This window comes from Panthera uncia, chromosome B1 (genome assembly GCF_023721935.1).
Source record: "Panthera uncia isolate 11264 chromosome B1, Puncia_PCG_1.0, whole genome shotgun sequence".
Taxonomy (NCBI): Eukaryota; Metazoa; Chordata; class Mammalia; order Carnivora; family Felidae; genus Panthera; species Panthera uncia.
Window position 1 is genome coordinate 83281247 of NC_064811.1, and position 24015 is coordinate 83305261.

The 24015-nt window shown below is 35.3% G+C and overlaps 1 protein-coding gene across 4 annotated transcripts in view; it reads left to right on the forward strand.

The window, feature by feature from the left end:
* Nucleotides 1-24015, forward strand: part of BANK1 (B cell scaffold protein with ankyrin repeats 1) — a 319777-nt gene that overhangs the window by 130179 nt on the left and 165583 nt on the right. For all 4 annotated transcript variants that reach the window (XM_049632137.1, XM_049632139.1, XM_049632136.1 and 1 more), the window contains exon 7: nt 18949-19145. In XM_049632137.1, coding sequence (XP_049488094.1) covers nt 18949-19145 — 197 coding nt within the window. The remainder of the gene's footprint in view (nt 1-18948; nt 19146-24015) is intronic.

A 24015-nucleotide genomic window follows, 5' to 3' on the forward strand; every position in this document is an offset into this window, starting at 1 on the left:
CATATTTTTATAGTGTTGACGTTAAATTCATGATAATATTTGAGAGGCTTTTATATCTAATGTGGAATTAATTGAACAAGAGAGTTTGGGAAAGAAATGTTAGGTTGCTAAGAACTTCCATAGAAACACTTCTAGAGATGCAATGAGAGGTAAATTTAACAAACAATCAGGTATTATTCCAGATGTCTGTCCCTGAGGACGATTCTATAATTACTTGCTGAAGTTTTTTTATTTATTCAAAATTTATTATTTATTACTCCATATTTTAGCTGAAAAAAATTGGAGGTTAGGACACAGTGGAGAAGATAGTCATAAGGAATCGATAGGGTACACTTGGTATTGACTTACCCTAATAGTGAGCCATGGAAATTACACACAGATATCTATGGTTCTTTGAAACTATGGCCACAATGCTGTATTAATCAAAACTGTTATATTGTTGCACCATCCTCTTTTCTTTTCAAGTTGACTTTAGTAAATTCTGGGTTTAGTTCCCTGTCACTTCATTTATAATAAGTAAAATGTTATCTGTGCCATTATGCCTTGGTCATTTTCACTCCTGTCTGCCAGTCTGACAGGTGTGAAATGATATCTTTAATTAATATTGTTATTACTAATATAGCTGTGCATCTTTTATTCTATTTGGAGTTTTATTTTTCTCCAGTGAATTTCCATTTCATAGACTTCATGTATTTCTAATGACTGCTATCTTTTTCTTACTGAATTTGGGATTTCTTTTTTCATTTTCAGTATGTATATGCTGGATACTAACTATTTGCCAATTTTATACATTACACATATCTACTTAATTTGTTCCTTGTTTTTCAGCTTATATGGTATTTTATGTAAGCATATAATTAAATTCATTATAAAACTTGATATCTATTAGAGCTGATCTCCACCTCATTCTTAAAATTAACTTTGCTCTTCTTTTTCCTTTATTTATCCTTGATATTTAGGATCCACTGGTCAAATTCCATCAAAACCCCTAATAAAATTGAAGTAAAATTATATATTAATTTGATTAAAATTGCCACTTTTGTCATACTTAACTCTTTCTGACCATAAACATGATACTCTATTTATTTGGGTCTTTTTTATTATAGCTTTTAAAAAAATTATATTTTTATAAATTCTTGAAAACTTTTATCAGATTTATTTCTGATTATTTTATGGTCTTGTTAACATCAAAAATACTACATTAAATTTATTATTAAATTTATTATTAAATTTAAAATTATGATTTTTAATTATTTTTGACTGTTCCTTTCCTTGATACCTATGGTATTGAGCCATGTACCTTATAATGTATCTTATAATGTATAATGTGTTCTATATGGAAAAGGAGTTTTCACAATGAGGAATTACTCCCTGAAAAGAAAATTAGGAACAGATAGAATCAACATTAGGGATATTTTTACAAAAATAATTTTTAATTCGCTGTCTTCCCAAAATATGAATTTTGCAAAACATGAAGCTGTATGGACCTTTCTAGTGTTCTTTTTAAAATTCTTAAAATTCTTTTTAAAATTCTTTTGAGTATAGTTGACACACAATGTTGCATTAGTTTCGGGTGTACAACATAACGACGCAACAAGTTTCTACATTATACTGTGGTTACCACAAGTGTAGGTACCCTCCGTCTGGATACATTGCTATTACAATATCATTGTCTATATTCCTTATGCTGTGCCTATTCATTCCATAACTGAAAGCTGGTATGTGTTTTCAGTTTAAATCACTTAAGAAGAAAATCGGAAGCAATGAAATAAGCAATCTAAAAGGAAAATAAATGATCAAGATTATCCCTTATTCTGATATAAGAAGTAATAGGTGGCAGAAAAAATATATAGTTACGTAAACTCACTTTAAATTAGTTACAAGCACATCACCGTTCAATAAATTCACTAAATTAGGGAAAGATTTACATATAACACACTATCAAAACTTGTAGTGATTGAGTAAATTGGAGATTTGGTATGTAAATTAACTGTAAAATTACAGATTTTCCCATTTCATTTTCTTGATAACTCAACCTACATGTATAGATTTTCATATCTCCTACTAAGGACATTTTGTAGTATACTCTCAAGTTAATTTCATGAACTAATGGTAAAGTTTGTATCAAGTAATAATAAATAAAGCAACCACTTTGAATCCTTTAAAATGTTTTTCACTTGAATAACCAAAAAAAAGCTATTCTTTTAGTATTATACTACTGTTATTCACTTTTACAGTATTTTTTAAAAGATTCTATATTTCTCCAGATGTAAAGTTTGAACAGTTATGCTAATAAGCATCATAACTGTTATTGGAGGGTGTAAATTTTTTTTTGGAAGGAAGGAAGGAAGGAAGGAAGGAAGGAAAAGAAAGAAGCAATGTAGGAAGGAAGGAAGCAAAAAAAAAATTAAGGTTGATACTAGGGCAAAATTTGGCCTTCCCTGCACTTGAATTATCCCCAGACAAGAAGCACCTCTGGCCTTGAGTCCATTGAGAGCATAGGTAAGAAAGAACAGTATGTCCTACAGAGTCAAAGAAACATCCCTGGCCTCAGGATGTATCCTAACACTATGAAGATAAGCAATGTGAGATCCTCAGTCCAGCAACCATTTATGAATGGTCAGCCCTTCACATTTCAACAACATTCATAATTCTTTCTCATTATGCCCATTACGATTACCATAACAACATATATTCTGTGATCATTGAGAAATCTGTGATTATAGATGAAAACGATGGGCTTGAGAATGCAATATTGTCTCCCAATCAAGAGAATTTGGATCTATAAAATTCTCTGAAGCAATCTTATTAATTCATTCATATTACAAGTATAAACAAAGTACCAGACACTCTCCTAGGTACTCCTAGGTGGCCACTCTAGAAAAGCCTGTCTTCATGAAACTCTTAATGAGGGCAATAGAATAAGCAATTAAATCATCACAACAAAATAAAATATTGCTTCAAATAGTAATATTGGTTATGAGAAAAATAAAGTGAGATGGGAGAGAGATGAGAGGTGATGAGATGCCGTGCAAAGATTATAATATGGTTTAGTATCATCTAATTTACATGATAAAAAATAGTATTTTGCAGGGCACCCTGGTGGCTCAGTCGGTTAAGCATCCACCTTTGGCTCAGATCATCACCTCACGGTTCACAAGGTTGAGCCCCATGTCAGGCTCCATACTGACAGCTCAGAGCCTGGAGCTTGCTTCAGATTCTGTGTTTTCCTCTCTCTCTGCCCCTCCCCTGCTCATGCTGTATCTCTCTTTCTCTCAAAAATAAATAAAAACACTTAAAAAATAGTATTTTGCTGCTATGTAGAGAACGGATTGCAGGGACACTGGATAGGAGGCCATTCTGATAGTCTCGGGGGAGATGTGATGATGGCCTGGTGGTGGCAGTGGAAGTAATGACATGTGCCCTTACTTAGTAGGTATTTGCAGATAAAGAATACTGCTGACAGATGACCAGAAGCCCTGCTACCGGGTCATCATGGTATTCACAGTCATAGCACAGATGAGACCATTCTGTAGAGAGGATAGTTCAGAGCAAAGGTCGATTCCTGGGCAATGCAATATTTAGAAGTCTGGAAGAGAAATTTCCATAACAGGAGACAGAGAAGGAGCCCTTGTTGAAGTAGGAGTGTGATGTCTTGAGAGCAAGTAAAGAAACTGTTTCTGAGAAAAGGAAGTGATCAACCACGACTTATCCTACTTCAGAGAGTAAGAATGAGAAAATGCCACAAAATAATTTGTAAGTTACAAAATCATTCTTCAATGCCAAAATGTCCCCAGTGGATCCAGGTATTCCCCAAATCTTTGCATCAAAAGTATCACTTGGCCTATCCGTTTCTCCTGAAAGTCTGTATCGATAGATAGTATCTGTAGAACAAATCCTGGCTAGATTAAGAACTATAGTTTTTATTAATTCCCCAAGGCCTCCAAAATTCTGCAAAGACATCTAAAAGTAATTGGAAACACACACTGATTCAGAGAATGCAAGTTGTTAATGAGTCAAATAAAGAACTACCCAGAAGAAACAGAGAAGAGGATTATGTAAAGTTTTAATTAACTGCCTCTCAGGTTCATTTTCCATTGTAGTAGACTTGAATTTCATTTGTTATATTCTCTTCCCCCATTTGAAGCATCTCTAAAGTTGAAAGTTATGTTGAGATATATCCACATGGCAATGAGGAATGACTGGAAGCTTACAGGACAAATTATGAACAGGGCAGTGTAATATACAAGGGACAGGAGAGCAGGTAAGTAAAAAAATAAGTAACAGATTAGGCTGAGAATCCAAGAATCTGCAAGAGCAGAGTTAACAGCACATAATAAAAAACAGATGAGGCTTGAAGGCTAAAGCAGTAGGCTGCATTGTCTACAGCTATTTTCACAGCATTCTAATCCCAAGAACCAGTTCCTGACTTGGCTCATTCTGGAAGCCAGAAAGGTGAGCTGGAAAGGCAAATTTGTATCCTTATGGAAGACATTGTTGACAATAATGGAACTGGCTATAAGAAATTAAATCCTCGGGACACCTGGTGGCTCAGTCGGTTGAGTATCTGGCTTCAGCTCAGGTCATGATCTCACAGTTTGTGGGTTTGAGCCCCGCGTTGGGCTCTGTGCTGACAGTTCAGAGCCTGGAGCCTGCTTCCGATTCTGTGTCTCCCTCTCTCTCTGTCCCTCTCCTGCTTACGCTGTCTCTATCTCTCAAGAATAAATAAACACTAAAAAAAAAATTAAAAAAAAAAAAGAAATTAAATCCTCTGTGCTCATTACCCACACAATCTGAATGGAGATTACTTCTGTAAGAATATAATTTGTGGTGGTTGGTGGAAATATTATTTCTAACAATGTTTACTTCTCAGGTTGCTGTAAGATTGTATATTTTTCTAAGAAATAAATAAAGATAAATTTATTTTACCCTTGACAACATAAAAAGATACTTTAAAATATGTAAACCATGACAAAAGAGGGAATCTAGGAAATCTCTTTGAGAAACCGAGAATAGAACAGAGAAAATGTCTGCCCCAGACATTCTTTGTATAGCTTTCTGTGAGATTCACTTCAGTTTTCCCAGCTACCCACTCTCATTTATTTTATCCAAGCCCCCATTCTTTCTTGTATTTAGCATTTTGCTTAAACTTCAGTGGACATCAGAATTACTTGAAAAGTTTGTTAAAATCCAGATTTGCGGGCTCTACTCAGAATTTCTGATACAGTAGGTGTGGGATGGGCCTAAGAATTTTACATTTCTCACAAATTCATAGATGATGCTGATGCTACTGGTCTGTGAGTTACCAATGAAAACCACTGAGTAAAAACAACAGTAATGGGTGGTACTGCCCTATACATAAATAAAATTGACATGAATAAAATGCAAGTCAAGATATCAGATTTATTTTTAGTTTATCACTCCATGTCCCGGGATTTAAAGTGTGGTTGCAGAATGAAGTAATCTTAGAGTACCTATCTAAAAAATTTATTTTTATGTGTGTATCTTTAAAAAAAAAAAAACCCTCATGGGGCGCCTGGGTGGCTCAGTCGGTTAAGCAGCCGACTTCGGCTCAGGTCATGATCTCGCGGTTCGTGAGTTCAAGCCCCGCGTCAGGCTCTGTGCTGACAGCTCAGAGCCTGGAGCCTGTTTCGGATTCTGTGTCTCCCTCTCTCTCTCTGACCCTCCCCCATTCATGCTCTGTCTCTCTGTCTCAAAAATAAATAAACGTTAAGAAAAAAAAATTAAAAAAAAAAACCCTCATGAATTCTTAGAAGTTTAATGGACTCTGCTTTGTACTAGGTTTTCTTCCAGGTACTGAGGGAAGGTAGAGGAATATGAGATAAATAAAATACAACCCATATATGCAGAGGGCCCCAAAGACAAAGGAAGAGAAAACATCACAAAAATAAGTGCCATTAATACAGCATATGCTCTGCTAATAAGAGCTAGCACTCGCATTTTGTGCGCTCTGTGTGAGGAACAATTAATTCTAAGCACTTTCCTTACTTTAATGCATTTAATTCCTCCCAGGAATCCTGAAGAAAGTACTGTTTTTCATCTCTGCTTTACAGATGAGACATTGTCTCACTTGCCCAACTAGTGGAAGAGCTGGGACTTGGATCCAAACAGCCCAGAGGCCATGGTCATGGTATTAACCACTCAACAATGACAGCCCTACATGCTGTAATGAACTGTAGCTCCAGGGAGGTGTGGGAGCCCAGAGGAAGAAGGGCAGTCAGAGGAAGCTTCCTAGGGAGACGATCTTAAATTTAGAGGAAAGGTGATGAATTATTTTTGCTAAATTATTTAAAATTACTACTTTAATAAATAATTTGTAGAAGCAAGTTTGAAATTATCTTGATGCTCTCTGTATGTTGTTTTTTTGCAATCCTACAAATATGATGATTTTTGTTTTGTAGTGCATGATTTCCTTCCAATCACCCATTTTGCCTCCATGTGAAAATACTATCCTTTAGGAGGGATCTCTTTACTTTGTTCATAGATTTATGCCCAGTGCCTATGAGAGTTTCTAGCACTTGATAAGTATTTACTATATTAGTTAAGTTGTTAATGGCAACCAAGTTAACTACAAGAATAACGTCAGTAAGACCTCGGTCAGCAATATATATAGACTAGTAATATTTGAGACTAGTAATATCTGAGACCAGTAATATATAAAGGAGCTCTTCTTTGTAGAAATATAAGGCAGCTACTTATAATGTCATTATTTTGTCTTTTCTATTCTTTTCTACCCCCAATCTGTGGCATCTGCCATTAGTAGAATGAAAAAAAAAAAAAATGGCATATGAGCTTTCTGAATATACTTCTTGAATTGTCTGTGCTCAGATAACCAAGACACCTATGTTTATCTTCTGTGGGCCAACACAAAAAATATAGGGTTTTCAGGGTCAAAAGTAATAAGTTATCTATAAGTTTATCATAGGGTTAGGGAAAAAAACATAAATATAGTGTCCATTAGTAACTGGTAACAGGAAAGAGGCTCTGTAACATCCATTTTATTAAGAACTATGTGTACATGGGTTAGCCTCAATTACACACACACACACACACACACACACTCTAGGAAGTTTTTTTTTTTATTATTATAAATTTAGTAAGTCATTATTTAAGGAACTTCCTCTTACTTTTGCAGCTGTTGTGTAATAATGGTCCTCAAACCCAGGGTTTCTGTCCTCTGAAATTCTTGACAGGTCTAGAGGAAACCCCCAACAGTACCCTATTACTAAGCTACCCCCAAATATTTCCTTTTGCTTCTGAAAGGGACTCATTTGCTCTCTGGATTCTACCATTACCAAATAGTTACAGAAGATCTTTGTAGCATCACTACAGGTGTAAAGACTCATTGTATTATTCTAGAAGGATAGGAAGTCAAGGAAGAACCTGTTATTATGTCTTGTTTCTTTAAGTGATGGTTTATCAAAACTACCACAGTCATTTTCCTCACCAAATTAGGATGCTCCAGAGAAACAGAACCAATAGGATGTATTCAGAAAGACAGAGAGACAGGAGGAAGTTTATTTTAAGGAACTGGCTCACATGATTGTGGAGCTGGCAATTCTGAAATGTGCAGGGCAGGCCAGAGGCTGGAAATTCCAGCACAAGTTGATTTTGCAGTCTTAGTCCAAAGGCAGTCTGGAGACCAAATTTCTTCCTCTTTGGGATCTTCCATATTTTTCCTCAGGGCCTTCGACTGATTGGATGAGGCCCGCTCACATGATGGAGGATAATCTGCTTTACTCAGAGTCTACTGATTTAAAGGTTAATCACATCTGTAATATACTGTCATAGTTACAACTAGACTAGTGTTTGACCAAACAATTGGGCACCATAACCAAGCCAGGTGATGCATACAAATAACAGTCACACTTACCAACATTCTGTTGTTTAGAGGTCACCAGCTCTAAACAAATTTACTACACACCTTTGGGGATTCCTAGCAATCCGTTTGAAGAATGCTGGTCAATAGATTTGTAAAGTAACTGTAACTTACTAGGTAAAAAAAATCTCCTAAAATATCTTATTCTAGTTAGCAAACTGAAGATGTGTTGATTGTGCAGTTAAGAGATATACTCTGAATTTATCAGATCAAGGCAAAACAGACATTGCTTAGAATATTAAGACATGCTGAGTTATAGAGCTATTACTACTTTCCTGTTTCATGAGCAGGCCTTTTGGATTTACATCACCTGTTTAGCGTAGTAAACTAAATTATTCCTAAAGAAATTCATGTCCTAATTCCCAGATCTGTGATTATGTTACTTTCTATGGCAAAAAGGACTTTGCCTTATTTCAGAATATTTTCTCTTCCACAGGACAAGTTTTCTGTGGTGACTTGGGAGCTAAGTTTATAACCAATATTTTCTACTCAAAGACACATATGTCTAATTTGACTTACTGCTTTATAATTTATTGTGGTAGCTACCCCATCAGCACCCACACCTATACTTCTCCATGGCCATCATTGTCACCTTCCCTGATGAATTTCTCTTTCTGTTACCTTGTAACTTTGTAGCCATGAACCTGAATGTTATCTTAATCCACCTCTTTCTTTCAGAGCAGCAGACTCAAACATCAAGTCCTATTAACTTTTCTTTTGAAGTGTCTGACATTTCTGGCCTTCCCTGTCCATTCCTGTCTGCCTCCACTCTAATTCAGACCATCAGTTATTTCTCCTTGCTCCTGAAAATATCTTCTAACAGGCTTTTCCAACATGTTTCATTTTCTATCCTACATTTAGATGCTCCTCTAAACATTCTTTTATTCCATTTTTATCCTGTCCCTATATTATATATGATGGTTCCCAAAGGTACCTAAGCCCTAACCAGTCCCTTTAATGCCCCCATACTGCCCAGATTTTCCTCTTTGCTTTAGTTCATTTTTATTGTCAAAATTACTTAACATATTTAAAGAATAAACCAGTTGCTCAAGACCATAATAAGTCCTCAAAAATGCTGAATATTCCTTACTAGTGAAATCAAGCATCCTTGCCTGATATGTTGGTTTACTGCTGTACATCCTTTGAATTTACACATAAGACCCACACCAAGGCCACTGGGTAGCTTTCTACATGTAAGTCATGGCCTCATTGGAGAGGGGCCAGCTCTCTGATCTCAACTTAGCCCATCTAGTTTCCACGTTTATGTTGTTCTAGGTTTCCTGACTCTTTCTAGGCTCTTTCCTGGCTTCTTTCTAGGTTCTTGTTTTTTATTTTTTGTTTTTTACTGTCAAAATTCAGCAGAGATAAAGTTGGTAATTTTAATAAGTCATTTTTAGATGAATGCAGAGAAACAGAATACAGTCACACATGTATAGAAATAAAGTTTCTAGAGATTTCTTATTTTATTTTATTCAAAGAAATGTATATATATATATATATATTTTTTTTTTTCCATTTTAAACAGAGGTTAGCCATAGATTGACTGGATTGGTTGAACTTGGAGCAACCCCACTCCTTTTATTACCTATCACTGTCTGATAGTGAGGAATGGATAATAAACCTATTGAAATGTTGTGAGATTTAATTTTAATTGGTAGCATTCTAAGAACTGCTAATAAAGACACTACATCTTCTTTTGCTTCCAACATCACCTCCAGGCATGGAGTCCAAGCTCCCAGACTGTTTATTGTCACCTCATGGATGGCTTCAAACTTATTTGTATGTAGCCTTATTTCCCCTGGCCATTCCTGACCCACTGCCCTGGATAAGGTGTTTTACAGTGCATCCCCAGACACTCCTTCACTGGGATCAGACCATCTTGCATCAACCTGTCACTTAAATGTTCTGCTGCTCTGCTAACATTCATTCTGAAACTATGTGCCTGAAATTCCTACTTTTCAGCTCCATTCATTAGCTATCATGTTTCCTTCCCTTCTTCTTCCTTCTTCCTCTTTTCCTCTTTCTCCTCATTGCCACTGTGGCTCATTTCATGGTGGATTCTATCTATTAGAGTATTCAGTGAGCAGTGAACTCTTTCTGGATTTAAGGTTACATGCTCCATTCATTTCTCACGCTTCTTGTCACTTCATCATTCAGATGTTCTGCATGCTAGAACATCAGTCTTTCAGAACTGTTTTTAGTTTTACAAAACTCCCAAGTCTTAAGCATTTAGTTACAACAAAATATACAGATTTCACCAAAATTTAAAAGGTGTACAATCACTCAAAGGAATTTATATTATCTGAGAACAACAGAATAAGGATTCACTTTCATCTGGTTTTTCCTGTTGTTTTGCCTAAGCCTGGAAAGTAGGAAAATAAACAATACACCGTCAAGGCCCTAGAATTGTTCTTTCTGCCTCCAGAGTGGTTGCCAATGTGGGCTCTAACCATGCTCAGTTTGGATTTTAACTTTGTAAGCCCTAAACACAGAGACAGCCAAGGTGAATGCCTCAGAAACCATGGGCTAGAATGTTCACAGCTTCCTCCTCTAGCCCCATGCCTTTCCTGGCTTCCCCCTGAGGAGCAGTGCACAGGATTGAACTCAGAGCCTCCCTAACTGTGTGGAAGAGAGAAGAGAAGGTGCCATGCTTTTGAAAATGCCTGGCCATGATGGGAAACAAATTCTGAGCTCTCTCTCTCTAAAAAGGAAAATGGACCTTTAGATTGTGTTAAAATATAGTTGATTCTCACTATTCACAGTAGTTACATACTATAAAGTCACTGAGTAGAGAATACTGAACCATTGCTCTAGGAGAAATACAGGGTTAGCTTCCTGCAAACCTGTGGTCACATTTCTGTCAATCCATCAATACATAACCTCATTTTAGGCATGTTTCTGTTTAAAAACACAGCACTTAATATATATTTTTGATTCACTAGCATTAAACTCAACAAAAATATCATTATAATTCATGCCTGAACAAAGCCTATCTGACATTTTTTCTTCATAAAGTACATCACATCCTTCTTGTGCTTAGGATCACCAGGCAGCACCTCTGTCCTATGCCAGGGGGGGCACTTTCAACAGCTGAATCACCATCACCACCACCAACAAACCCACAAAAATGGGAAACATGTGGCACTACATAGACCACAAAAACGACATTTGTTTCAAGTATAAGAGTTAAATTAAGGCAGGGTGTTGCCTTGTCCGACCTGTTGGCAACATGCACTTTGAATGACTCAGATTTTTCACAGCTCTGTACATTTCTTCAGATGACCATAAAAGGGCCACAAGTTTTGATTTGGAAGTATACGTAAATTTTTATGAGTAGGAAAATTGCAAATATGGAATTCCCAAATAATGAGGATCAACTATAACTGTTTGTATGAAAGAATACATTGAACCTAGGTTTAATAGCTTATTGATAGACATTATTATCCTCATTTAAAGGTTGAGAAAATTGAGACAAAGAAAGTTCAAGTTACTTGCCCAAATTACACCATTAGTAAATGCTAGAGTTAGGATCCATACAGTCTGGTTCAGAAGCCCCAATGTTTGTCTACGGCCATACCACCCTGAACGCACCTGGTTGATCTCGTCAAAAGCCCCAATGTTTAAGCTTTAACTGCACAATATTGCCTCTCAAAATAAATATTAAGTTTTAGAATTTTAAGGTCTATAATAATAAAAGGTATTATTTTGAACTTTATATATTAAGATGAAACCAGGATTGCGTTGAATATAATGTCGATTAGGAATTTAACCATTTTAACTAAAAAAATTGTAAAAAAAAAAGAAGAAGAAAAAGAAGAAGATCTTACATGAGGTTTCTTGAGACAATTAACAAGGGACATGCAAAATGGATACAGCTTTCAATATTTTCTCTTAAATATTTAAGAGACTATTTTAGTGACAAGAATGCAATGGGAATAATTAAGGAGGTGAATACAAAATTGAGGTTCATACTAAAATGTGTATCTATGCACTTCCCACTCTTATTTTATGTAATTCAAAAGATAATAACAAAACTGCAGCAAAGAGATTTGATAGACCATTATTTCCCTTGTGCATTCAATTTACATTGTCAAGGCTTTAGAAATATAATAACCCTGGCAGTATTTTTTGTTGCTTGAAATTGTAAATAGGATTATATGTCTACTGTTAAGACAGGATGTGAAGAATGGCACCTCACATGTCACATGGGTGTTTCTCCTGTCACAGAGCAATCAGATTCCAACACGCAGCAATGCTCCACTTTACAGCCCATAGAAATACTAATATTTTATCAGACTCCAAATCCTCTGATGAGAGGAATGAAAATTATTACCTTTCTTCAACTCTCGCAAATGTCATCCTTACTCCTTTAATTGGCATCCGATTAACATCCAGGGAAAGTGACCCTAAAACCATCTGTGACATGGCCTCTAACCCAGAAGAAAATCAGAAGTCCCCAGTCCTCTAATTTTGTAAATGAAGAAACAAAGGTCCAGGAAGATGAAGGAGCTTTCTTAAGCATTATAGATTTTGTGGCTGAGCTGGGATTAGAAGGCAGATCTCCTGACTTTTTATCTTCTCTTTGTTTTGTGTTTCATTGTTTTGTCCTATGGTGGCCACCTGGTCATTCTACTTTGAGTGAATAAATATTTATGATTCCAGATAGTGATTTATGAGAACAAATGGATTACATGGTCATGAGCTTCCAGTTTGCGTAGTCATCTTTTAAATTTTTAAAGCTTATATTCTAACCTTGGGTATATATTCCCATTCTATTATTCTGGTGAGCTAAGTTAATCTTTTGAAAGCTTTGGTTTGATTACTTTAATCTAATTATTGGCCATCATCTTTTATAGGGATTATCTTGAACTGTTAGAAATGGCTCAACACAAATAAATATATGACTCAATTTCTTTACTGTGTGCCAACTCACCTATTAATTTTTATTTGCAAAACTGGTGAAATTGAATTTTCCTTGAAAAATACCCCCAAACCATTTAATTCTGCTCTTCTGAAATTACCATTCAACAGACATTGGTTGAAACAACTGAAACCTGAAAATTTATTTTGTCCAAAAAAAAAAAAAAAAGTCAAAATCAAATTGACCACTCTTTAGTGTGAATTGTGGCTTCTTATTTACACCTGATAATAAAAACAGACGCAATGAATCTTGATTAATTCAATGAAAATTTCCGTGAAATGAAGCAGAGGTACACTGCAGATTAAGCAAACTTTAAAAAGCCTTTTATATATTCTTAAGGAATCTATTATTTTAATCCAATAAGTAAGATTATAAACTGTTTATAAAATAAATACTGTAAGTTTAAGAAAATTGCTAAATGGTGTATGAGCTAAGATTAATAAGACTTCTGTTTCTCATTACCATGTGCAACATAACAAGAGTCTTTTGCTTCCGTTGTAACAACAACAAGCAAGATGATTTTCAAAATCAGTTCAGCAGAAAGTGAATGACAAAAGAAATCTAAATGAACTAAATTCCAGAAAGAGACAAGGCTTTCACAAGAAAGAAGAAATTTATGACTTCCTTCGTTCCTTACAGAGCAATAAGAACTCCATAAGAGACTCTTAAGGACTGAGAACAAACTGAGGGTTGGTGGGGGGTGGGGGAGAGGGGAAAGTGGGTGATGGGCATGGAGGAGGGCACTTGTTGAGATGAGCACTGGGTGTTGTATGGAAACCAATTTGACAATAAATTATATTTTGTAAAAAAAAAAAAAAAAAGAAGTATTGATGAGGAATAAAGAGAAAGCAGCTGAACATTTAGCATACTTTTAATGGCTATATTTAGGCTAGTGTGATGGACAAAAATCCGAAAGAGCCCCAATTACAGGGTGGGTCTGCATCACCCACTATCTCTCTTTTGTAGGCTGTTGTAACTGCACAGAGCTAGTATACCAATAGTTGGAGGGCAGAAAAACTGAGAGAAGTCCTTGGAAAACATGTCTGAGTCTTCCCTGAAGACCTGCTTAGTGGCTGCTGAAGAGTGAAAGGGAGGCAGGTTTGCTGAGACAAATCCCACCAAAGCTCTTACCGTATGGAAAGAAAGTTCTAAATACAGAGAGGCATAAAAGCTGGAAGAAATCCCTCCAACCTATTGGGATGGTAAGGAGTCTTCCTTAACTGAGTGTACTACAGAGGTCCCATAAAATCCAAGGTACTCTGATGTGAAGAAGTCTGGAGGTATAACTGGAGAGAAGAGAGAATTATATAGTGACCCAAAAGCTGATAGCCAGTCTGTACAGCAACTGAGATTTCTAGATTCTCACCAGGGCTCAGATCCCAAGCTGTTCTGAAGAAAGTTATGATCCTGCCCTCAAAATATTTGAGGCCAGTTGGTAATTGAAGCTAGGTAAAGACACAAAATTGGCCAAGCTCAGCTCATCTACAGATAAATTTGAGTCAGTTGTCTGATTGAAGAAATAGTGTGCCTTATTCTGGGGATAGATATTTACTTTGGTTCTTTAATACAATGCTCAGCATACAATAAAATATTACAAGAAATATGAAGAAGGAATAAAAGGTGACCCTTGGTCAAGAAAAGAGACAATGATTAGATGCAGACAGAAGTGTTTCAGTTGTTGAAATTATCAGATGGAACATTAAAGTAACTATGATAAATATGTTACAGAATGTATTGTCAAAGTCAGGCAACATGAGTAAAATGAGAACAATTTTATCAGAGAAATGGAAATTATAATAAAAAAGGAAATCCTAGAGATAGAAAATATCTGAAAAAATTTAAAAATTAGATGGGCTTCATTATAGAAACAACAAAGTGAATCAGTAAATTTGAAGACAAAGTAAATTATTCAAACTGAAAAAGAGATGAAAACTCCAGATTCAAAATAAAGCCATAAAAAAAGAACTAGCTCAGTTCATCTATACATTAATTTGACTTGATTCTGATCCAGACTATATAGGATAATATTAGATAATCTAATACATGTATAATTGTATTTCTTTAGTAACGGTGACAGAGAATGGGGCAACAAAGTATTTGAAGGAATAATTGTCAAGAATGACCCAAAATTGATGAATGACATCAGTCCACAGATTCAGTAAGCCCTGTCACCCCATGAGCAGAATAAATACAAAAATGTTGGGGCATCTGAGAGGTTCAGTCAGTTAAGTGTCCAGCGTCGACTCAGGTCATGATCTCAGGGTTCATGGATTCATGCTCTGCGTCGGTCTCTGTGCTGGCAGCTCGGAGCCTGGAGCCTGCTTTGGATTCTGTGTCTCCCTCTCTATCTGCCCTCCCTGACTCATGCTCTCTCTCTCTCTCTCTCTCTCTGTCTCTCTGTCTCTCTCTCAAAAAATAAACATTTAAAAAAATTGTTTTAGGGGCGCCTGGGTGGCTCAGTCAGTTGAGCGTCCGACTTGCCTCAGGTCACAAACTCGCGGATTTTGAGTTAAAGCCCTGCATCGGGTTCTGTGCTAACAGCTCAGAGCCTGGAGCCTGCTTCAGATCCTGTTTCCTTCTCTCTCTGTTACCCCCCGCTTGCTCTCGCTCTCTCTCTCTCTCTCAAAAATAAATAAGGATTTAAAAAAAATTTTTTAATAATTTTAAAAGAATGAATACAAAAATGTCATACCTACACACCATAGTTAAACAGCTGAAAATCAAAAATAAAGATAAAATCTTAAAAGTAGTTGAAGGAGGAAGGGGGCGAGGGTGGGGAGTTTGTGCTGGAGAAAGCACATTCCGTACAGGAAAACAATTACAAAAATGATATCTGACTTCTCATCAGAAATAGAGGCAGAATGCAATGCAGTACACAAGTAGCTATGACTCCACTTCTATGAAATCCAAGAAGAAATAAAACTTACCTATGTTGATAAAAATTAGCAGGTAGTTGCTTCTGAAGTGGAGAATTGACTAGAAGGGAACATGAGAGGATTTTCTGTGGTAATAGAAGCTTTCTTTAGCTTATTTTCGGCTGTGGTTACATGGTGTATAGAACTGTCAAAATTCATCAAACTCATCAGTGCAAATTTAAATTATACTTAAAAAAATAAACTCTATGAACATAAATATCTTTACACAAAAACATTAGTGATTATGTGATTACGGACAGGCCTATTTCAGATACAGAGGAATCCATTCATGTCTTAAATTCCCGTAATAATCAAAGCAAGGTGAAGATAGAAAAAGTATGATTTTATAAAAAGTATACCTAAAAGCCGGAACTAATTCTTAGCATAATGGTACCTTTATTGACATGAATACCTTTATTCACATATATATAAATATAATATATGCACATACTGAGTATATTTAATTTGATGTTCTACAAAAATAAGCTAAAGATCATGATTTAATTAACATTAAAATAACTAACATAGCTCCTCTGCATCATTTCAAATTCTGTGAAAGGTTAACTCTGTCATGCTTTAATTAAAAAAAAAAACTTAAATTAGAAATTTTTAGTTATTGACCATGTATATTAGCAGGCTGAGCATTTCCTACTCAGTGAAAATAAGCAGGCAAAATAACCCGATCCAAGATAATGAAAAATATTGCTGTAAATGATTGTTTAAGCAGGTTTAAAACTGATTCATCGTTTTGTAAAGGACCAACTATTCTGGAGTCAAGCTCTCAGGATGGTTAGTACTTGGGAATAATGGAAAGAATCAGAGATTTTAATGTTGGAACAAAGATAAATTAGGACAAGGATGCCTTAAACTATTTGATGCAGTAGAGATAAAGGGAGGAAACTAATATTTATTGAATGCCTACTATGTTTCAGCCACTTTCCTGGGCACTTTTTCTGTTAAGTCACTTAATTATCTCAATATCTCTATGACTTGGAAGAGAAGGCTAGGCTCAGATAATTAGTAGCTTGTTGAAGTTCACGTAGTAAATACCTGTGCCTTTGTAGCTATCGTGTTCTATATTGCCCAAAGGATTAGAATATATGAGAATTTAGAGGAAATACATTTCACCCCAACAGAAGTCGTAATTATCCACTAATCAGTGTTGTCTAACCAAAACACAGGCTGCCTTGGGAAGTAAAGAGCACTCTGTCATTAGTGGTATGCAAGCAGTACCCAGATCATCTCTTATGGCCTCTGGGAATACAATTCTATTACTGGGTAGGAAACTGGAAAGATACCGTCTAAGGCTCTGTCATGTCTGTAACTTCAAAAAGCCTTCTAGTAGATTAATGGATTTTAAGCTACCACTAAAAATGAAGTAGAGAAACGGAAAATAAAGAAGCCAACCTTCAGACCTCTAGTATCTTTAGCATGATCACTATAATCTTAATTTGTGTATCAGAAAACATGGTTCAGCACAGCTGTTAGGAAAGGTACCCTGGAAAACCATGACTGCTTGTTACAATACTTGTTACTCTTTTTCATGCACAAGAGAGATTCTTAATGAAGTTTGTTGTTTTTAATATTATATTATCTTAAACTTGAGGAATTCACTGACAGGAGGTAGGTGACATGAAAAGGTGACTGTATTCCTATAATGATTAAACATTTATTTAATGAAAATAACATTTTAAGCTGTATTGACAGTGATGTAAAAGTTCACCAGAATAGCAATGTGCAGGAATAATGCGTAAAGCATTGATTGGGAGGTGATGATGTTTTTTGTTCATTGTATGGTGTGGCAGTGAGAGAGATGACCCAGGGCATGTAAAAATCTCATGTTATCATGTGAATATTTTTCTTCCTAATTTTGCCCTGGTTTAATTACAGCAGAAAATTATATTTTATAATGACCTTTAATGAAAATAAATAAAAAATTCTACCTTAATACCTTTTTAAGAAAATACATAATTTTTCATTTTGAAAATGGTACCTACCTTAGACAGTTTCAGCTTTCACAAGCTCATCTTCATAAAATATTTGATAAATTTTGACCCACTGCACACAATATAAGAAGGGACCAGTGCACTTATCATTGAAATATAACCACAGATTTACATATAGCCGTTTAGTTCTAACACATTTTGAAGGGTAAAATATTGCCTTACAGTAAGTTCTTAATGTATCCTGGAAGTTTTTCTTTTGTTTTGTCTTCTGTTAAAACATGCAAACCAACAAACTAATTTACTGTGCCCCAAGACACTCAGGTGAATTGAAAACTCAAAGTCTAATTCTGCTCTCTTTTCCTTTTGTTTCCCTTTAGCCTACAATATAGCAAAGAGGAAAATGAGGCCAGATTCAGTTTTCCAAAACACTATGGAAGAGAATTGACTTTTGCTTTGACACCTTTCTTTCTGTTGCCATACGTCTTCACACTGCTTGCTTCTGATAATGCCACAGCTATTAAAGCAAGCTGATGTGTAGTTTCTATACCACATTTTTTCTAGCTAGTTGTGAAAATAAAGACTAATAACAAACCATCACTCATCTGTGTGTGTTTTGTCACTGAGGTAGCTGTTTACATTCACCATTTTATAGTGATGCATAATTAATACTTCTAATTGATAGCTAATAACTAATTATGAAATTCAAACTCCAAAACATTGATACAAAAGCTGTAAAATCCTGATGGAAATTTCCGTACTGAAGATGTTCATAAAAGTGCTCGCCTGTATTTTCTGTTGCAGTTCCTTTTTGAAAGAATCTAATATAACCCCTCCAGGAATTATGTGTCCATTTCAACTTCAGAAGGAAGCAAACCAGGCGTGACAGCAGAAAATACAAAAAGGAACCTATTTAATATTGTTATTTAGTATTTGCCTCATGTCAAAGTATCTTCAAAAGGAGTTATTACAATGTGATATTTTTGTTTTGTTTTGTATTTAAGAGGTTGGTGTGTCTTTCCAAATTAAAATTATCCCACAAGTAAGAGTGAGGCATTAATACTAATGAGAATATTAGTTTATATTCATTGTAAGATGAGAAATAGAAAGGAAGAGATGCTACATTGTTAAAACCACCGATGAAAAATCACACAAAAATCTGTTCTGCTTTGTGAGAACTACTTTTAGGAGTAGATTGTGTTCAACTTTTTCTTATGGGTTCCAGGTATGATAAAAACATATTAATCCTATTACCTCTCATCCTTACAGATACTCATCTCAAGGAACTTCCAACCCTTCTCCACTGTGCAGCAAAATTTGGTTTAAAGAACTTAGCTATCCATTTGCTTCAATGTTCAGGAGCAACCTGGGCATCTAAGGTGAAAAATTTGGAGGGTTCAGATCCAGCACATATCGCTGAAAGGCATGGTCACAAAGAACTCAAGAAAATCTTTGAAGACTTCTCAGTAAGTTTTTTTTTTCCATTTTATCTCTAGGACGCTTTTTATAAAATAAGTGTGTTTGCACGCGCGCGTGTGTGTGTGTGTGTGCGTGCCTGTATGCACATTACTCTTTCGGGAATGATGCTGCTTCTCAGCTAGTTTGTAGTGTCTTTTGGTCCTGAAAAAGCATTTTGCAAGATAGATCAGCTTGTTTTAGCATCGCCATAAACCAGCTCTGACTCCACGCTCCCTCCCCTAGAAAGCTTTTAAAAAGCTTGTCTTTCTGGTTTCTATACAGCCTGTTCCATATTGGAGGGGAGATGGTGAGAAGGAAATGAAACCCTATTACATTTATTCTTTCATTCAGGAGTCTAAGTAAGACACTGTTAGGCACATGAAATTAGATGAATAATTGATAGGTTAAAAGAATACATTTTTAAAATCATTCAAAAAGTCTACTTAATAAAAAGTTAATTCATGTTACTTAAATGTGTTTCTCACAGGGGCTTCCTTTTCTCATGCTGTTAAGTCCCTCATCCTAATTATGTAGGTTAAAGCCTGAAATTTCAGAAGCATATTAGTCTAGATTTTAGCAAGAATACCACCAAGGGAAGATTTTGAAGGAGGGGATACTACCTTAATACATAGAACACATTTCGTGTTTTCATAATCAGCTTTAGAAGAGCAATTATTTTCTCTTGTAACAAGAGAAATGTTATGTACATTTAGCTTGTGAAAGTGAATTATGCTTCTGATGGCTCTTTGGAAAACATAAGAAAATAATTGGCGAATATGTCAAAATTTGTCTTTTGACTCTCATAAAATAAATAATTTTATTGCCAATGAACAGTTAATAAAGAACATTGAAATACAATGAGTAGCTTCTGGTCATTTTACCATTCATTCTGATTATTAGGTTAAGTCAATGTAATACTGGACTTCCATAAACTAATCATATTTGTGGATTCCAGAGAGTCAAATGACAACCAATCTAACTTTTTCCCCACTTTTAAGAAATAACAAAGTAGTTACCAGAATAGCATGGATATCATTCACAATGAATTACAATAGGATATCTTTTGCTTTTATTTAAAATAAATACAGAAACAAAAATAAATAAATACATAAATAAGGGTTTGTAACAAAATTTTTAAAAGTACTTATTATTATTCTATGTCCTTCAAATCGTGAATAAGAATTATTTTTATTCCTGAAAAGATTTTAGATAGTGATTCTCACATATCTGATGAGTGCATTCACTTTAGTAATTATCCACTCTATATAGCCATTGACCAATGGTATGGTATCTGTCTCAGGTAAGCTAATGAATCAATTCAGCTTTGCGTCATTGCCTACAGTACTGTTGTGCAGTCCATCTTGGTTGCCTGTCTCAATTCTCTACAACCTTATTCTCAAATTTTTAACCTCTGGTGGACTTAAGTTAAAATTTCCTGTGGAAGGGGCGCCTGGGTGGCTTAGTCAGTTAAGCATCCGACTCTTGATTTCAGCTCAGGTCATGATCTCACAGTCATGAGATTGAGTCCCACATAAGGCTCTGTGCTGGGCGTGAAGCCTGCTTAAGATACTCTCTCTCCCTCTCTACCCCTCCCCTGCTCATGCTTGTGCATGCACTCACTCTCTCTCTCTCTCTAAAAAAGAAGAAAAGAAAAGAAGAAAAGGAAAGGAAAGGAAAGGAAAGGAAAAAGAAAAGAAAAGAAAAGAAAAGAAAAGAAAAGAAAAGAGAAAAGGAAAGGAAAGGAAAAAAGAAAGCCTGTGAAAGTCTTTAGCATCCAGGGTTACTTTCTAACATAAGCTCTGATTTTTTTTTCAAAGAGTAAGGCTTCCACTTCTCGTTCTCCAGTGAAGACTCCCCTTTTAACAGATGCAGCTTCATGCAAACTGCATGTGCCCCATAAATAACATGATACTAGATAATAATGGCAGTAGATAGGAATGTTAAGTTCAAAGGTAGGATTGTGATGGATATGGGAAATAATTTTCTTTTTCTCTCACATCACATGGATATTTGATCTCTGCTCTTGCAGTAATAGCACTGATTCAAGTTGATGGCATTATGGTTTTATTATCCATAGTAGTACTGAAAACATGAAAGAAGTATAGGTGTTAATTAGATAACATTCTCAAAACATGAGAGGTACTCATTTGTAATGGAGAGATTCTGTTCATAGATTAGTATGGATAACATAGATAATAATCACTGCCTGTAGGTGACTCTTCACTCTTTTATAATGGCTGCATTCTAATTTTGCAGTTATACTTGATAATTATGCTATAAAACTTATTAAATGATGTTATATATTTTGTTTCTTCGTGAGCTATTACATTTTGTCAGAATGTCCATAGTGGACATTGCCATTATAAACAGGTTACATCAGTTACTTTGTGAGTGTTCTGATGTCAGTAAGGAAGTGACTATAACTGTTGCAAGGGACAGCAGTTTTATAAAGGTATATTATGGTTATGGATAATTAGGTACAATAATTTTTCAAGCTACCAAAGACCTTTTTGCAAATGTGTGGTAAAGAAAATGGGAATATATCTGTTAGGTTGTGACACACATCAAAAAGTGTGTTTCCTATTGATTTACTTTTCTGACTATTCTTCTAATCATCAATTTTATTTAAAATAAATCCAAATATCTTATCTCCTTAATGAAAGCCAGAGAAACACATGTTGAAATTTTATATTGAAATTATGGTAACTAAGTCTCTCAAGAGTATATCTGAACCTGATAGAGAAAAAAATATACAAGCTCATTAGGCTGCTACAGTACTTTATTGTTTCATTAACAATATTTACATAGCTTTAATGTTATAATCACACTGATAAATCTAGATTGTCACATACATGTTCAAACTTTCCTTTAAAAAAAACCACTTTCCATTAACTATTGTTTCAGAATGGTTGAAAGAAGTTGATATTCATTCAGGTTTGAGGTTTACAATCCAATGAACCATACTTCTGTGCACAAGAAATACATATTTTTAATTTCAAACATATTTTGCCCCCAACTAACTGACTGATATGTTCAATTCTTCCTCATCGCCCATCAGTGAAACACTCTTAATTTTAGGATTTCACAGAGAATTACAACATGATATGTTTGAATAAAATGGGTAGAAGGAAAAAGCCAATTGTGATTTTTTAAAACACAGGGAAAAAAAAGAACCATTGGCAAGCATTCACAAACAAAATGCCCTCCATATCTTAATGTAAACTATTTGAAGAATAAGAGAAAAGAAAAAAAAAGGAGAAGGCTCAAATAACATCTCTTAATTTCTTCATGACATTTTTCCTTTGAGAAGTTAATAATTTATACACAATCTATAAGTGGAATCTATTGTGAACAGATAGCTTTCATAATGTTATCTAATTAATACCTATACTTTTTTTTCATGTTTTCAGTACTATTATAGATAATAATACTATATATTTCTAAAATCCGTAAGGTCTTTCAAATAAACTACTCTATTTTCAGTTTCTGACAACGTCTCCTCAGAAAATTACTATGAAAGGTGGATGGACCAAGAGGATAAGGGTTGGTGCTTAAATCTACAATTGAGTGAGCCACGATTTACTTAACAAAGTTCTAGAGGAGATCCCAGACTATTTCAAATAAGAAATAGCAATATTGACAATTAATTCAGTCCTCTGAAATGTTATCTTTTAAATAAAAAATGCCTGAAAAATTGAAAATAAGCTGAAACTTTGGCCACAGATAAAGACATAGTCTCTGAGTCAATATAAAGTATGCAGCAAAAATTAGAATTTCTTTTAAGCACGTACTTCCTTATATTATCTTGAATATGTCACCCCACCCATCTCCATCAGTTTAAAACACTTAACAAAATGATGACATCATTATGTAAATGGACAGGGAGATATATCCTCCTCTATTGGCTGGCATGGAATTGGAGAACATATGTTTATTTCTCTTAGGAACAGCATTCAGACTGATTATCTTTTTTCTTCCACCACAGTGTTCACTTATGTAGTTTTATGTATATGTTAATAAGATCTTAATCATAAATCATTTCATTAAAATTTAGGAATTACAAAATCAGCTTTCCATGTACTTTCTCTAGCTGGCAATTTCAGACAGACTCTTCACTGGGAATCTTTCTATTGTTTTCATCTGTGATGAGATTCCTATAACATCTTGCTCTCATTGACTTAATCTAACACTGCTGTTTGCCTCTGTGGACAGTGGGCTTGTGTGTGTGTGTGGTGTGTGTGTGTGTGTGTGTGTGTGTGTGTGTGTGTGTGAGGGGGAGGGGGCTGTTGCCCTCTAGTGTCTGGCTGACCGACAATGACCCTGAACTTTTTCAAATGGTCCAGGGTTTGGAATGAAGGTGCAGAAAGGTAGATGTTAAACCACTTTGAGAATCCCTGTATTAGGCAATGATGGACTGACTGCTGTGGAGAACCTGTCACTCAGAAGTTAGACTTTATGTTTAGGCCAGTGACCATCACTCTTCTTGACTATCTCCCTCAGTCTTAGTATTGCTCACTTGGTGCTTTATATACTATTTGTTCTCTGGTAGAGTGTTCATTTAATTTAGTATATATTAGTATATACTTATTCTGTCTAAGTAGCTGCACACCCTGCTTTGCCAATGTAGTTCTTCTTTCTTACAAGTCTAGAAGCTGGTAATCGGTAATGGGCTCCCTTCCCTTCCCACTGTTAGGGGCACTGGAGGTGCTCAGCATGTATTTACTCAATGATGGAGCAGAAGGTAAGTGTCAACTTTAAGGGCTTGTTTGATCTCACTTAACCAATAATATCCTTAACTAGGTCCCATGATGTAAATAAAATAATTGGTCATATTCTCTCTCCATTCAGGATTTTTTTAAGTTTAGTTTTAGAGAATTC